At 49.5% G+C, this 17,270-nt stretch overlaps 1 protein-coding gene across 1 annotated transcript in view; it reads left to right on the forward strand.

The window, feature by feature from the left end:
* The window catches only part of LOC123745437 (uncharacterized), a 350,652-nt gene that overhangs the window by 166,864 nt on the left and 166,518 nt on the right, over window positions 1-17,270 (forward strand). The window contains exons 6-7 of the mRNA XM_069300596.1: window positions 7,933-8,045; window positions 16,001-16,247. Coding sequence (XP_069156697.1) covers window positions 7,933-8,045; window positions 16,001-16,247 — 360 coding nt within the window. The remainder of the gene's footprint in view (window positions 1-7,932; window positions 8,046-16,000; window positions 16,248-17,270) is intronic.

The raw sequence follows: 17,270 nt of genomic DNA on the forward strand, positions 1-17,270 counted from the left end.
GGGCTCTCTTGTATCTACGTTTAACCATGTCTGGAGTCAGACTCTGCCATTCTCTGCCTTCACCGCGAGACGTTACTTCCGGTTGCATGTTACATGTTGCATATTGCCTGTTGTGTGTTGCATGTGGTGCATGTTGCTGGTGCGCGTGTGCATTGGTAACGTGTGCCACGGTGACATGTGGTACTTGTTACTGTATCGGGATGTTGTGGGGTGACATTGTGCTGTAGTTTTGTGCCTGGGGTTGAGCTTTGGCTCTTTCGTCCTGCCTCTTCCTTGTCGCTTCCCTGACATCTCCTGGGCTCTGTCAGGTCTGCACTTGCAGCTGTGTGTGGGGTCCGCTTCCAACACTTCCCTTCCTCGTGCATCTCCTTCACTTGTTGTGTGTTTTGTTTGTGCCTTTTGGCCTTCCTGTTGCCAGGTTTGGGTTCCTGTTTTCCTGGCTTGCCCTGCCTGTGGGTTTTTTCAGGGTCTCGTGGTGTTTCTTTTCTGGGGTCTTGTGTCGGGCCCGTAGTTTCTGATTTCCTGGCGAGCGAGCTTGCGTTGGTTTTATTTTTGTTCGACAGACGTTCCATCTCCGTCTTTGCTGGCTTGGGTTTCCAGCTCTACCTGCTCGGTGATCGCGCCCGAGATCTTCCCGCGGCTCCGCCTCTTCCTAGGCTTGGATGAACCTTGACGGGACTGGTTGGGTTCTGTCTCGAGTCTCTCACCTTTGGTAGATGGTCGGGTGGCTTTGTTGTTGGTGTCCCACCTACGTGCTTTTCTTGGCGGCAGTATGGGGTATTTTGGCGGTCCTTCCTTTTCCTTCTGTCCCTTCTTAGGTGGCTGCGTTCGTTGGCGTCGGCTTGGCTTTTCTGGTGGGGGGTTGGGGGCCGTTGACTTGCCGCATACTGTTGCCTCGTTTTGTGCGGCGCTGACAGAGCCACTTTGGCTTGCTTTCGGTCTTGGTGTTACGCCTGTGCCGTTCGTAAGCTGTTTTGTGCATTGTTTCAACTCCGGCCTGTTCTTACGCGGCTTGGGCCGTCCTGGTCTCTGGACAGCGTGCTCTTTCTTCTCCTCGGTTGGTGGTGGCCCCTTCGGTTCAGGTTTGTTTTGACGGCTCTTTTCCTGTTGGCATTTGCCTTTCAGGCTCGGGTCGCTGAGCTTCTTGCTCTCCTTCGGTCATGAAGTTTGGTTTGTTTGGTTGCAGCCGTCTTCCTCTTTTCTGGCAGGGGGTGAGGCTGCTGCATTCCAGGGGGATCCTTGGTTTGTTGATGCTTGGTTTGTCGGGCTGGGGGTGCGTAGTGTTTTGTGTTCAGTTGCAGCCCTCCGCTGTTATATTCGCGCTGCGGCTTCTGTGTCCTGGGCGCGCTTTGGGTTGATCCGGTTCCGTTCTTCCCTGTTCGCGGGTGAAGTTGTCCTGGGTCATCCACCGTGTTATTGTGGCTAGCCAGCCTGTGTTCTTTGCCTGTGCCCGTGGCGTTTGTAGATTCGCTGCTCTTGCTGCCGTCTTGGTGGCGTGTCCTTGCTGACTTCAGGCATAGGGCATTTTGGCGGTCATACAGGGGCCTGGCTGCTCATTGTCTCGTGTCGTTCCCGGGCCCGTTCGGGCCTGTGTCGCCTTGGGTTGGCGGTTGCAGCTAGTTGTCTCGCTTTCTGTTGAGGGGTGCGTGGTGTTCGCCTCCCGGATCTGTCCCTTTGACCTTCCTCTGTGGGTAGTTAGCTCCGGGGAGCCGATGGGGCTCCCCCCAGAAAACCAGCATCGAATGTAATGAAATTCCATTTTCTGGGTGTGACCCAGAGGCTCCCCAGCAACCCTCCCTCCCTCCTGTCGGTGGTTTTTCGCGTGCTTTGACATCCAGCCTCAGAACCGATGGGTGGATAGCCGGCGTGAGAGGTCTGGGGCTCCCCCTTCCTGCTCCCGGGGAGGGGGGGGAGCTGCGCAGACAGCGGCGCGGTGACATGTGACATCATACTTGTTTGCTTGTTTTCTGTTGGGGAGTTCTATCCACTAGTTTGGCTTTTGGTAGCAATTTTCACCAGAATAGGGGTTTGTTTTGGAATGCTTACCTTTCTGGATGTTTGACCCAGTCGATGGCAGACATAGAATGCTTCCAACCACACGGGGGGTTTCTATAGGCCATTGCTCCCCTTGCCTCTCTAAAGGGGGCCAGGTTCTGGCCGTGGTCCCCGGTAGGCCCTAAGAACTCCATATACATGACTGATGCCAAAGTCTGACATTAGCATATCAGCCTGGAATAGCTCTGGGGAGCCTCCGGGTCACACCCAGAAAATGGCGTTTCATTACATTCAACGCTGGTTTTCTTTGTGTCTCACTGCAGGCTTCTGTGTTGCACTGTTTGTAAAGGGTGGTGGACTTCCAGTCCACAGCTCCTGCCCTTCTGGTTCCTTTGCTTGGGATGGATAGCTGGGATTCCAGTCCTGGCTCCGGTTTTTCTTTGTTCCTTTTCCGGAACGTGTTTTTTTGTTTTCCTGTACTCGCCTAATTGTGCCTGCAGGGGTTGAGCTCTGGCTCTTTGGTCCCGCCTCTCAACTGTCAATTAACTGATGTACAGATTCTTGAGCCTACTGGGCTCTTTCATTTCTACATTTGAAACTGTGTATGGAGTAAGCCTCCACCACATCACTGCCTAATGCATTCCATCTGTTAACTACTCTGACGCTGAAAAAGTTCTTTCTAACGTCCCTGTGGCTCATTTGGGTACTCAGTTTCCACCTGTGTCCCCTTGTTCGCGTACCACCCATGTTAAACAGTTTATCTTTATCTACCCTGTCAGTTCCTCTGAGAATTTTGTAGGTAGTGATCATGTCTTCCCTTACTCTTCTCTCTTCTAACGTCGTGAGGTGCATTTCTTGCAGCCTTTCTTCGTAACTCATGCCTCTCAGTTCTGGGACTAGCCTAGTGGCATATCTCTGAACTTTTTCAAGCTTCGCTTTGTGCTTGACAAGGTATGGGCTCCATGCTGGGACCGCATACTCCTGGATAGGTCTTACATAAGTGGTATATAAGGTTCTGAATGATTCCTTACACAGGTTCCTGAAGGAAGTTCTGATGCTAGCCAGCCTCGCATATGCCGCAGATGTTATTCTTTTGATGTGGGCTTCAGGAGACAGGGTTGGTGTGATATCAACTCCTAGATCCTTCTCTCTGTCCGTTTCATGAAGAACTTCATCTCCGATTCTGTATCCTGTGTCTGGCCTCCTATTTCCACTGGCTAGTTTCATTACCTTACATTTACTCGGGTTGAACTTTAGTAGCTATTTGTTAGACCATTCATACAGTCTGTCTAGGTCATCTTGTAGTCTCATACTGTCTTCCTCCGTCTTAATCCTCCTTATAATTTTTGCATCATCAGCAAACAATGAGAGGAATGATTCTATACCATCTGAAAGATCATTTACATATATAAGAAACAGTATGGGTCCAAGGACAACCCTGCGGGACCCCACTGGTGACGTCTCGCCAATGTGAGACCTCACCCCGCACAGTGACTCGCTGCCTTCTGTTACTTAGGTACTCCCTTATCCAATGGAGTACCTTCCCTTTCACTCCTGCCTGCTTCTCCAGCTTTCACACTAGTCTCTGGTGTGGCACTGTGTCAAAGGCTTTCTGGCAATCCAAAAATATGCAGTCTGCCCACCCCTCTCTTTCTTGTCTGATTCTTGTTGCTTGATCGTAGAATTAAATTAATCCTGTGAGTCATGACTTGCCATCCCTGAAACCATGTTGGTGTTGTGACACAAAGTTCCTTCGCTCTAGATGTTCGACTAGTTTTTTCCCACAATTTTCTCCATTAGCTTGCATGGTATGCAAGTTAGGGACACTGACCTTTAGTTCAGTGCCTCATGTCTATCCCCCTTCTTGTATATCGGGACTACGTTTGCCGCCTTCCAAATTTCTGGCAGTTCACACCTGTTACCAGTGATTTGTTATACACCATGGAGAGTGGCAGGCACAGTGCTTCTGCTCCTTCCTTTAGTATTCATGGTGATATTCCATCTGGGCCTATAACCTTTGTCACATCCAACTCTAGCAAAAGCTTCCTGACATCTCCAGTGGTAATCTCAAATTCCTCTAGTGCCTGGTTAATTATTCCTTCTCTTATCTCTGGAACTTTTCCTTGCTTCTCCTGTGGTTCACATCCTGCGTGGTTTCCCCTCCTGTATACCTTGGGGATGAGTACATTGGTTTTTCCTGCTGGAGCTGGTTGCGCTGCTCCTTTGGGCTGCGGGGGCACTGTTTTGCTTTGCGTCTCATGCTTTCGTTCGTGGTGCTCCTTTTCCTCGTTGGCCTTTGCCTGGGCCCCTGGCTCTTCGGGGTTTGGCCTTGTTGGTCCTTCAAGGGTCCTGGGAGGGGGTTCCTTCCGGACGGGGCGTGTCTGCTCGCCCAGGTTGGTTCCCTTTCGGCTCGCTGGGGTTGGATTCCTGGTTTCCCTGGCAGCCATTCCTTCTGGTTTTTGCCTGCCTTGACAAGACCTGCTGCTTTCCTCGGTTTCGGTCCTGTGGGCCTTCTCCGCCTCTTTTTGCTGATCGGTCCAGCCCTGGTTCCTTCTTCCCCTTGAGTTTTAGTTTAGTTCATTTATTATGCACCCCATACCCATCATTTGGGCGGTAGTGGAAATGGTTACAGAGGCACATAATGGGCTCAGGGACTGAACCCCACAATTCATTTAGCTAAGCATCTCTGTGGTGTAGTGGTAAGGCACTCGCCTGGCGTTCCGCGAGCGCTTTGTCATGGGTTCGTATCCTGGCCGGGGAGGATTTACTGGGCGCAAATCCTTAACTGTAGCCTCTGTTTAACTCAACAGTAAAATGTGTACTTGGTTGTAACAATGATTCTTCGCGGCGTGGATCGTATTCCAGGGACCTGCCCGAAACGCTACGTGTACTAGTGGCTGTACAAGAATGTAACAACTCTTGTATATATCTCTCAAAAAAAAAAAAAAGAAAGAAAGCAAGTTACAATCTTGATGAGCTAGTTACAAAATTCAGTATAAGTAGTCACATCAACAATGGGTTCGAGATCGACCACAAGTACAGTTTCTAAATTAAGCAACTGACATATGTGGAGAGCTAGTGTCACAATTGATATGTTTGTCCTGCACACCGCCCCCCATCCAGTGGGCAACGGTGGATAGGTTACAATCACTCAGTTACTACCTACAGTTAGCAAACTGGGGATATTTGGCTAAAATTTCTGGTAGCAGATCATTTTGAATGAAATATTGACACATCGTTGGTACATTGGTTATAGAATTGTCTCTGAATTCTCTTTTTGCACTCCATCACATAGTGACGGAGGGTGTGCGAATAATTTTGTTGACACAGTTTATATTTGGTCAAATCTACATCGGCAGATAATGAGAATTCCCAGAGATACTTGTAACCGAGTCTAAGCCGAGCAGTAGCAACATCTAGAAGTATGCTGATTTTATTGGATGAACCATAGATGTGTGGCTCCTCTTGCATGATAGTATGATGATAGATGGAATTACTGGTGTCGATTTCACTTTGCCTCAGATCTACAAGATCTTGTTGAAGTTCTCGGTGTACTGCTGCTCTCAGATTGCTCATTGACAATCCAAGATTACACTCAACATCTCCTTTAAAGGCAGATTCTTTGGCTAACTTATCAGCTCTATCATGCATTCGGAGGCCAACATGAGATGGAGACCACATGAAATGGACTCTGTTACCATCCTTAATAATTTTGGGACTCTGTTACCATCCTTAATAATTTTGGGACTCTGTTACCATCCTTAATAATTTCCCTTCAGTCTTCACGTCTCGGGGTGTTGTCTCTAGGACTCTGTTACCATTCTTAATAATTCCCCTTGAGTCTTCGCGTCTCGGGGTTTTGTCTCTAGTTTCTCGTCGCTAGTGTGGGCACTGGTGGCTTCGTTGTTGATCTCCCACCTACGTGCTTCATCTCGGCGGCGGTGTGTAGGATAGGATAGGATAACCGAAAGGACCTGGAGGTCCTTTCGGTTATCCTATCTTTGCAAAGGGTCCTTTGGTCTCCGAGTTATTTTGGCATTCCCTTCGGGGTTGTTCCATGTCCGTCGTCTGGTACCGTGTACTGTCCCCTCATATTGGGTGGCACTGTCGGAGCCGCTCCAGCGCCTCCCAGATCCTTCCCTCTTTTCCTTATCTGTGGTGAGGTAGCTCTGGGGAGCCGACGGGGCTCCCCCCAGAAAACCAGCATTGAATGTAATGAAACGCCATTTTCTGGGTGAGTCCCGGAGGCTCCCCAGCATACCTCCCACCCTCCCTCCCTCCCTCCCTCAGGTCGGCGGTGTTTCTTTGTGTATTGTGATATCCAGCCTAAGAACTGCCGGTTGGATTGCCGGCGCGGATGGTCTGGGGCTCCCCCTTCCCCCTCCTGCGGAGGAGGGGGGGGGGGTTGCGCAGAGCTCCGGGAAGCCTCCGGGACTCGCCCAGAAAATGGCGTTTCATTACATTCAATGCTGGTTTTTTCCAGTGATGTGAAGCTCAGTTCCTGTAGTCTCTGCTAATAGCTCATACCCCTCAGCTAGGGTACCAGTCTGGTGGAATACCTTTGCACCTACTCCAGTATAGTCTTGTGCTTGACTAGATACGGGCTGTCTTGAGAGGTTATCTTGCAATGATTTCATGGCTTGGCATCCTTTGACCAGGCCTCCTTTTTTTACATATTCCCAGGAAGCAGCCTGTAGCACCTGTCTAACTCCCAGGTACCTATTTACTGCTAGGTGAACAGGAGCATCAGGGTAAAAGAAACTCTGCCCATTTGTTTCCGACTCTGACAGGGATTGAACCCGGAACCTCAGGACTGCAAATTCTGAGCACTGTCCACTCTGCCATCAGGTTCCACACTGGACCTGCAAATACCAGGATCAGTCTGACATATGTAGTATATAAGGTCCTAAATGATTCCTTACACAAGTTTCTAAAGGTTGTTCTGATGTTGGCCAACTTAGCATATGCCGATGATGATATCATCTTGATGTGGGGTCAGACTTTAGGGATAGGTCTGGTGTGATATCAACTCTCAGATCTTTTTCTCTCCCAGATTCTTGAAGGATTTCATCTCCCAAATGGTACATTGTATCCGGTCTCTTGCTCCCTATAACTATCTTCATTACTGTATTTCCTCGAGTTAAACTCTAATAGCCATTTGTCGGACCATTCCTTCAGTTTGTCCAGATCATCTTGTAGCCTCATGTTGTCTTTCTCTGTCTTAATCTTTCTCAGTATTTTAGCATCATTAGCAAACATTGAGAGAAATGAGTCTATACCTTCTGGAAGATATATACGTATTTCAAAAAGAGGATTGGTCAGAGTACAGAACCCGGTGGGACTCACCCCTCACAGTAACTCTCTGCTTCCTATTGCTTAGGTACTCCCAAATCCACTGCAGCTCCTTACAAGTTACTCCTGCCTGTTTCACCAACTTAGGCACCAGCCTCTTATAGGGTACTGTATTTAAGACTTTCTGCAAGTCCAAGAAAATACAGTCTACCCACCCTTCTCTTTCTTGCTCAATCTTTGTCACCTGGTCGTAGAATTCTATTAAACCGGTTCGGCATGATTTACCCTCCCTGAACCCATGTTGATGGTGTGCCACGAAGTTCCTTCTCTCCAGATGTGTTACTAAGTTTTTCCTTACGATCTTTGCCATCTCCTTGCATGGTATACAAGTTAGGGACACTGGCCTGTAGTTCAGTGCCTCTTGCCTGTCGGCTTTTTTGTATATTGGGACAACATTAGTTGTCGTCTATATTTCTGGTAAGCCTCCTGTTTCCAGTGGCTTATTATATACCATGTAGAGTGGCATCAGTAAACCCCTAATTTTACCTCTGTAATTTTTTGCTTTTAATTTTCAGTCTTTCAATAACAGAAGCAATTCAATGATTGTTAACTTTATTTGCATGTTTATATTTTTTGTGGCCTCAGGTCTACTGACAGTCCGTGAATGTGAAGACGTGTTGGCCAAGCGCTATGAGAGAAGGAAACGTAATGCTTATTCTCATATTTTCTCAAATACCATATGGGAAAAGCCTGAGACAGTAAGTACTATACCTCATTAATCAAATGTTATATTTATCAATTTTCCATATATATGTACCATGTGTCTTTTCATAACTAAATGTACAGTGATTATTTTATTATAAATTTTGGCATTTAAAATTACATATTGAGGCAAAGCTACTAACAAACACAATGTTTTCGACAAGTGTTAATGCTGATAAAGTAGGTTATGAGTGTGTTACACAGAGAACAGTTACACCTAAACTAACGATCATAACTAGTGACTTGAGATGTCCTGGTAGCACAGTCGAGTTCGTTCTTGACTCACAATCAAGAATTCTGGGTTCGCATCCCGGGGCGGGGCAGACATAGTTGTACACCTCTCCTACCACCTATTGCCCCTGTTTACCTAGCAGCCAATATCTTGTTATGGGGTTACATCCTGGGGGAGGGTCAGTAATTCAACCTCGGAGTAGGAGGGGAGGGGGTGGCCTTGATGTAAGCCTAACATGTATAAATACACTCTGGCTGCCTGTCCCCTGACACAATGATTTATGTGTTACAAGGTGAACAGTTACTCTAAAACTAATGATCACAACTAGTGACTTGAGATATTATAGTATAATTATTAATAATTGCACACAGAAATCACAATAGCATAATGCATCAAATGAACAAATCCACAAGGTCCGTGACAAGGATTCGAACCTATGTCCGAGAACATCCCAGACGCTGCCTTAATCGACTGAGCTATAACATGGTAAAAGAGTTGAAACCAGAAGTTCTACTGAACTTACTTGGATCCTGCAGCCTCTCTGAGACACAAACCAGGGTTTTACACAACTTCCCCATGCACTTGAGCTATCTCAATAGGCCTATCTGCCTCTTCGGTTTGTGTCTTGGAGAGGCTGCAGGATCCAAGTAAGTTCAGTAGAACTTCTGGTTTCAACTCTTTTTACCATGTTGTAGCTCAGTCAATTAAGGCAGTGTCTGGGATGCTCTCGGACGCAGATTCAAATCCTCGTCACGACCCTTGTGGATTTGTTCATTATTAATAATCATTATATACAGTACATAATTATTATACAGTAATTATTTATTATATACATGAATAATTTGCAGTTATTTAAAGTTGATACATACATTGCAGAATTTTGCAGTAATTTAAAAGTTAATGCAAGTGCAATCAATTTTATATTAAATACTGTAATCAAGACTAGTGATTATATTGTTAACACTATTGCTCTCTTTGGACACCGCTCACGTCCACTTTTCTGTGGGGAGCTCTACGGCTCCCTGGAGCTTATTGGGCTAATGTATGTTATATTAGACCGGGACATTAGCTAAGGAATTCAGACCTACCAGGGACCAGCCCCAGAACCTGGCCCCTTCAGAGAGGTTTCAGGGAGCAATGGCCCTGGAAAACCCTCTTGTGGTTGGGGGTTTTCCTTATCTGCCATCGACTGGGGTTAGGCACCCAGAAAGGTAGGCATAACAAAACAAACCCCACATGGTAAAAAACTAAAACAAAAGACCAAACAGAGAGGTAGAAACTCCCTACAATCACAAGGAAACAAGCAAACAAGCAAACATCACACTTTACTGCTGCGCAGATCGTCCGCACAGCCCTCCCCGCCCCAAAAGGGGGAGGGGGGAGCCCAGAACCTACAGCGCCGGCTGCCAAGTTTCAGTTCGGAAGCTAATGTCATCCGAGATAGACGCTTCTCTGGCCTCAGTTTCCTAGGCGGTGTTTGCCTTGTGTGGCATTCACTGCCGTGTGTTGTGTTGTGCGGTGGCCAGGAGTACCTCATCAGTGCCGGGGCTGCATAGCTTAGTGGCTGACTTCCCTAAGCGCCCTGTGAGTACTGCCCTTGTGTAACAGGGTTATCTTTCCTGGGGCGTTCGGGAACCATTCCCGTAGAGGTTCTTGCTGCTCGGCATTTGCGTCACCCTTGGGGCCAGCTGGGGCTTGGGGCCCTTGTTTGGCCCTGGGTAGGGACTGGTATTGTGCTGGTTAGGGCATCAAGGTGTTGCACGACCTGCCACCTAAGCTGCGACCGATTCCTGTTGCCTCTGGAGACGGTGTACTTTTGCGGGGTTTTTCTTTTGTTTTTATTTTCAATTGCCTGGTGGGGGTCTGCCCAGTGTGGCTATAGTTCCACTGGTAGTGTTTGGCGGCCCTCTGCTAGGCCCCCGTAATTGTACACGTCGCAGGGGTTTTCAGTGCTATCCTCTACCTTCTTGTTATTTTTGGGTTTCTTAACCAGTTAGCAACACCTTGCCCGGGCTTCCCGTAGCAATCAGCCTACAGGCCCTGGAAACCCCTGTCTGGGCTCGGTGGACCATTGAATGTGTCTTCCGGGTTCCAACCCGTCTTGTACGGGATCGTTGGTTGCTGTGCCCTTGTCTCCGGGTGACAGTCGCCACTTTTACCTCCGTCATGTTGCCTGTTGGGTCACTGACACCTTGACCCAGAGTCTTGCGAGAGATATTTTCTGCTTGTTCTCCAGTACTCTCCTGATGTTATTACTGTTCAGAGTACAAGCAGCATCCGTGTTGCAAGCTAGGTTAGGTTGCTGCAACATGCTAGGTTGCTTTCCCACTCGGATGCCCCGAGGCCGCCCCGTTTTGATTAGGTGCTGTTCGCGCCTTTCCCTCCCTGTTCCCTGCTCCGGACCGTCTGCGGGTTTCGGCGTCGGGGGCGGGGTTTAGTTGGGGCCGAGACTCGGGCGGTTTTCGGCGACTGCCCCGTTTGGGTTGGAGGACGGAGGTTTTCGAGCCTGTTCCTCCTGCCAAGGCTTCTGGGTCTTACCAGCGGCCCTTTCTTGCTGCCTTTCCCATGGACTCTTGCTTTTCTTTAAGGGCGGAGGGCTTGGAGGACGGCTCTGCCCCGGGGCCTCTGTGGCTGGTTCCCGGGGCTGTGGGGGATGCCTGCTAGCAGTTCTGGGGCGGTTTGCCCCTGCCTGGGTTTTCTGCTTCTGGGTGGAGTTTTTCGTCCATCCAGTCTGCTTGCTTCCCACTTTTGCTGGCGTGTTTTCGTATCTTTAGCGTCAGTCACAGCCCTCTGTTCTGGCGGCCATTTTCGTCTGCCGGCTTCCCAGCGTGGCCACCAGGTCGGCGTTGCGGTTTGTTTACATGCACCAGGGTGTGCGAGCAAGCTTCTTGGGTGAGTTTAAACCTTTTTTCAGGGGTTTTATTCTCCTGTTGTCGTTTCTTTGCTTTTCTGGTGTTTTCTGCCCGTTTCCTGTTCCTCTGGGAACGTTCGGGTGTTGATTTTACATCGGGTTTCCCATTTTGTCTGTTTTGGGTCTGGGCCCTTTGGTTTGGGCTCAGTGTCCCTGGCTGTTATGCCTGCTCCCACACCTTGTTCCTCAGCTTTCGGTCTGTTATGACCGTTTCCCTGGGGGTTCTGTCTGGGGCTGTGCTTTGCCTTTCTGTGGTGTTTCTCCGCCGGCAAATGTGGTGGTTTGGGCTCTCCCTGGTTCGATTCCGGGTTCCTTTGGGTTCTTTGGTTTCGTTCCGGAGGTTTCTTCCTCTTGGGCCCCTTTTGTGGGTTCAGGGGGTTTTGTTTCCTCGTGTGTGACCCGGTTCTACCTTCTGGAGTTTTTGAGTCTTCCTGGCTTGTAGACTGATCTTTTTGGGTCTTGGCACATGTTGTGGTCGTGCTGGGACTTTGAGGTTTTGTTGTCGAGGTGGGCCTTTTGATGCAGTTTTGTGCCTTCTTTGCCTGGCCGGCGTGGTGCTCTCTGCCCACTGGTCGGCGGCTTGTAATTTTCTTTTCAAGTGTATGGGTGTGTGTACACATGTACAGGTGTACACTGTGTGTAATTACCTAAGTGTAATTACCTAAGTGTAGTTACAGGATGAGAGCTACGCTCGTGGTGTCCCGTCTTCCCAGCACTCTTTGTCATATAACGCTTTGAAACTACTGACGGTCTTGGCCTCCACCACCTTCTCACTTAACTTGTTCCAACCGTCTACCACTCTATTTGCGAAGGTGAATTTTCTTATATTTCTTCGGCATCTGTGTTTAGCTAGTTTAAATCTATGACCTCTTGTTCTTGAAGTGCCAGGTCTCAGGAAATCTTCCCTGTCGATTTTATCAATTCCTGTTACTATTTTGTATGTAGTGATCATATCACCTCTTTTTCTTCTGTCTTCTAGTTTTGGCATGTTTAATGCTTCCAACCTCTCCTCGTAGCTCTTGCCCTTCAGTTCTGGGAGCCACTTTGTAGCATGTCTTTGCACCTTTTCCAGTTTGTGCACATGTGTGTGTGCATACACGTGTGTGTGTAACATACCTTGTGTGTATGTGTATATGTATTTGTATGTGTATATACATAATATGTATATACGTGTATGTGTACTTTTTCTTTCGAAAGGGGCTCTGTTCTCTTCTCTGTTGACGAGGCACTGGGGGAGCAGCTTGCTCTGTTGACTCTCGCATGGTCCCGCTGTTGGTGGGTGCTTTTGGTTGTCATCCGGCCTCTGGTGGCGGCGGTGGACGGCTTCTCCCCCTTTGGGGGGATTCAGAGCTGGCGGGGGTGGGCTTCTTCCCCTGCGCTTCGTCATGTCATCTTAGTGGGTGCGTTGGACATGGTCGATCCACCCCATTCCCTATGTGTTGGGGGAGCTGGTCGGCCGAGCGGACAGCACACGGGACTTGTGATCCTGTGATCCTGGGTTCGATCCCAGGCGCCGGCGAGAAACAATGGGCAGAGTTTCTTTCACCCTATGCCCCTGTTACCTAGCAGTAAAATAGGTACCTGGGTGTTAGTCAGCTGTCACGGGCTGCTTCCTGGGGGTGGAGGCCTGGTCGAGGACCGGGCCGCGGGGACACTAAAAGCCCCGAAATCATCTCAAGATAACCTCAAGATCCTTCTGGGGTTCCTGTCTGCTCTTTGCAGACATGGGCCTTTCGAATCTGCGGTTCTTCTGGACTTCTTCAGTCTGCATCCTGGATTCTATGCCCTCCTCGGAGGACTGTTGTCTCCTGTCCAGCTTCTGTTGGGGCCTGGTGCCTGAATGGTGGACCTGGACCTCCAGGTCAATTCTTGGCATGTTCCTCTACAGTTTTCCGGGACTGGCACAGTTGGTGGTGGGGCTTCAGGCTTGCCGCTTTTGTTGCCTCACCTATTTTGTAATTGCCACTTGGAGTATTTTTGCATTTTTACCGGATCTTGGTGCCCTGTTTGAGTCTGCTTGAGATTCGGTGTCTGGCCTACCTCGACGACTGGCTGGTGTGGGCTCCCAGTCGGTCCGCTTGTCTGCTCGCCAGGGGTGTGGTTCTTTCCAGATCGCCGGGTTTGGTTTCCGGGTGATCTGGAGGCATTTCCATCTGTTTCCGTCCCAGGTTCAGACCTGGGCCTTGTTTAGGGCTATTGGGCACTCCTTGTCTTTTCCTCCAGAAGTGTTACTGCGGCTGTGGTCCCGCCTTCGGCTGTTCATGAGGGGGTCCCGGGTTGCTCAGCGGTTGCTCAAGTAGTTGTGCAGAAGTCTGAACTTTGACGTGCTGGTCTGCTCGCGGGGTCGGGTTTGGCTTCGGCGTCTGTTTGTTTCCTTCGGAGACTCCCCTTCCGCCTCTTGCAATCGTTGGGTTCGTTCCTCTGGGGATCTTGTGTTGGTGCTGTGTCACCAGCTTCCTCTTTGGAGTTTTTGGGGTTCCGTGGTTTGGCACCTCCCCGAGCCTTCACTCGATGTGTTCATGGACGGGTCATCTCTTGGCTGGGGCTTTGTGACCAGTACTCACCAGGTCGGCCGGGGATGGTGGAGTCTGTCCGTCCGTTGGGCTCACAACACGGTTCGGGAGTTCGTGGCTGTCTGGTTTGCGCTTTGGTGGGTTTGGGTCACTCAGTGTTCTACCATTCAGCTCCATTCGGACTGTTCTCTGGCGGTTCTTGCCGGAACCACAGGGTTTCTCTTAGGTGTTGACCTTTGGGGTTGGTTCCTTAGAGTGGCTTGTTTGCTGGATTCTCGGGGTTTGGCTAACCGTGAGGTTCATGTCCGGGGTGGGTCCTGCGTCCTGGCGGACAGCTGTCTCGGTTCATTCCTCTGTTCGCGGATTGGCCAGTCGTCGCCAACTCGTTTTGTTGGCTCTACCGGACGTATGGACTCCTGGCCATGGACGTCTTCGAGTCGGCGTGGTCTAGGCATCGCCCATTTTATGTGGCGCCCTTACCCACCTGCGAGGCGTTCATAGTGGCTGCTTTTCGGCAGGACTGGTCGAGATGGGGGTACCTGTTCCTCTTCTCCCGGTCCAGCTGTTGCTTCGGGTTCTGGCTCGATTGCAGCCCATTCCCATGAGAGCAGTCCTTATGGTTCCTTGGTGGCCGGCCCAGCTTTATTTTCAGACGCTGCTTGATAGGTGTCCGAACCCGGAGCGTTTTCCCGTGGCTCGCCTCTTTCGGCAGGTCGGATCGGTCCTGTACGTGACTGGTTCGGCCTTCTCCTCGGCTCTTCGCGTGTGGTTTTTTGACGTGGGTATCACCATCTCTATGGTGTTCAGGTGGCTTTGTTGACGGTGTTCCACCTGCGAGCTTCGTCTTGGCGATAGTATGACGTTCCTGATGTTTCTATGCACTTTTTCTTGCTCTTTGAATGTTGTCTTCTCTTTCGGATCAGTTTATCTTGTCCTTTCTTGGGTTTTCAGGACTACAGTTATTTGATGTTTCTTACTGTCGCCTCGTTGTGTGCGTCACTGGTGGGGCCGCTCCTGCTTGCGTTCGGGGTGGACGTCAGATCTGCCCCATTTCGTACGCTTTCTCATGTTTTTGTTTCACCTCCAGCCTGCTCATGCGTCGCCTGAGCCGTCCTGGTCCTTGATTAGGGTGCCTTCCTATCTTCTCCTCAGTTTGTGGTAGCCCCTTCGGTTTAGGTTTCTGCTTATTGGTACTGGTGGTAGATTTGTACGTTTACAGCCTTTCTCCATCCTGGCGACGGTCGAGACGGCTGCTTTCCGGAGGGGTTCTTGGGTTATTGATGGTTGGTTGGTTTGGCCGGGGTTGCGTCTTGTGTTGTCTGGTTGCGCTTTTTGCCGTTACCTGCGTACCGTGTCTGGGGATGCGCTCTGGTTTGATCCGGTTCCCCTCGTTCCCTGTTTTCAGGGCTCGGGTCTCCTAGGTCGTCCGCAGAGTTTTTCAGTTGTCCAGCCTGTGGTTTGTCTTTGTGCCCGTGCTATTCGGACGTTTGCAACTTTTGCTGCTGTGTTGGTGACGTCTAGGGCTCATTTCGGGCGCAGGGATTTGAGGGTCACACAGGTTCTTGGCCGCCCTTTCTTTATGCGCGTCTGCTCCTGTGCGTTCTTGTTGCCTTGGGTCGCAGGTTGCAGCCTATTTTCTGGACTTCGCGTTGCAGAGTTTGTGGTGGTCACCTCCCGGGTTAGCCCTTTCTTTCCCTTCTCTTTGGGTATGAAGCTCTAGGGAGCCGTAGGGGCTCCCCACAGTAAACCAGCATTGAATGTAATGAAACACCATTTTCTGGGTGAGCCCCGGAGGCTCCTTGGCAACCCTCCCTCCCACTGGTCGGCAATTTTTTTCATTTGTTGAAGCTTAGCTTCCGAACTGGAGTGCTATGCAGCCGGCGTGGTGAGGTCCGGGGCCTGAGGGCTGCACAGACGAGCAGCGCGGCAGTAGTGTGTTATGTTTGCTTGTTTGCTTGTTTCCTTGGGATTGTAGGGAGTTCTACCTCTCTGTTCGGTTTTTGTTGTTAGTTTCTTACCATGTGGGATTTGTTTTGTTATGCCTACCTTCCTGGGTGCCTGACCCTGGTCGATGGCGGATAAGGAAAAACCCCAACCACAGTTTTCCAGGGCCATTGCTCCCTGCAACCTCTCTGAAGGTTCCAGGTCCTGGCACTGGCCCCTGGTAGGTCTGAACTCCATAGCTAATGTCCCGGTCTAATCTAACATACATTAACCTGATAAGCACCAGGGAGCCTCCAGGGCTCGCCCAAAAAATGGCGTTTCATTACATTCAACGCTGGGTTTTTTCTTTAGCGCCGGAAACGACGAGCTTGGCTGACATCTGGCGCAGGATCTCCTCCTACTTTAAGGCGTAAAGTACGGCCTCCGTCTCAGCCTCCATCACAACCACAGTCTCGCCCGGCTTCCCCTACACAATCTTCATGTTCGCCGCTGGCCACATGTCCTCCATCACAACCTGCTTCACCTCAGTCTGTGGAAGAGGAGTTTCCTACATCATCACAACCATCAGAAGAGATCTGCCCCATGTGCAAAATAAAGGGTAATTATAACAATTATTGTTATTATTGTATTAAGTACTAGTTAGTATAAAGAGGGACTACTGCTCTATGCAGTCAACTAAATCATTTTTCTGAAGTGACAACTTTCATTTTTGTGATAGTCCCAGGTAAAGCTGTGTTATCTTGAGGTTATCTTGAGATGATTTCGGGGCTTTAGTGTCCCCGCGGCCCGGTCCTCGACCAGGCCTCCACCCCCAGGAAGCAGCCCGTGACAGCTGACTAACACCCAGGTACCTATTTTACTGCTAGGTAACAGGGGCATAGGGTGAAAGAAACTCTGCCCAATGTTTCTCGCCGGCGCCTGGGATCGATCCCAGGACCACAGGATCACAAGCCCAGCGTGCTGTCCGCTCGGCCGACCGGCTCCCTTGTGGATCATGTGTGTGGCTAGTGGATCATTCTGAATAAGGTATATAGTTGCAGACTAATTCTGGAATATATGGCACCAGCCTGGAGTCTTTATCTCATTTACCCTTCAGTGTATGAAATGTGTGATTCAGTCAGATCGTGCTAATGTTGACTCCATTGTGCAAGTTAATGAGGGATGATGTAAAGTACTACTTAAGATTTAAAAATCCTGCATGTACATGGGGCTTACATTGGCCTCTCAGGCCTCCAGTAAACAGATGCCATCATGGAAACACATTCTGGGCACATCTCCCAGTCACGAGGGCTTCATTATTGAGAGGGGTGACCATGCTGCAGCTGCTCACAGCCCCACCATGCACCTTGAACCCACACTATCACTTAATTATGATGAAATAAATTAATAACTGCTCTTGTTTTGCAATGATAAAGGATCTTCGTAAAGGATCCTAACTGTGATAAAGACTACATACTAGATTCAAATATCATTGAACACAATGCTGGTTATGATTTTTTTTTTTTTTTTTTTTTTGAGATATATACAAGAGTTGTTACATTCTTGTACAGCCATTAGTACGCGTAGCGTTTCGGGCAAGTCCTTAATCCTATGGTCCCTGGAATACGATCCCCTGCCGCGA

The sequence above is a fragment of the Procambarus clarkii genome, chromosome 44 (genome assembly GCF_040958095.1).
Source record: "Procambarus clarkii isolate CNS0578487 chromosome 44, FALCON_Pclarkii_2.0, whole genome shotgun sequence".
In the NCBI taxonomy this organism is placed as follows: Eukaryota; Metazoa; Arthropoda; class Malacostraca; order Decapoda; family Cambaridae; genus Procambarus; species Procambarus clarkii.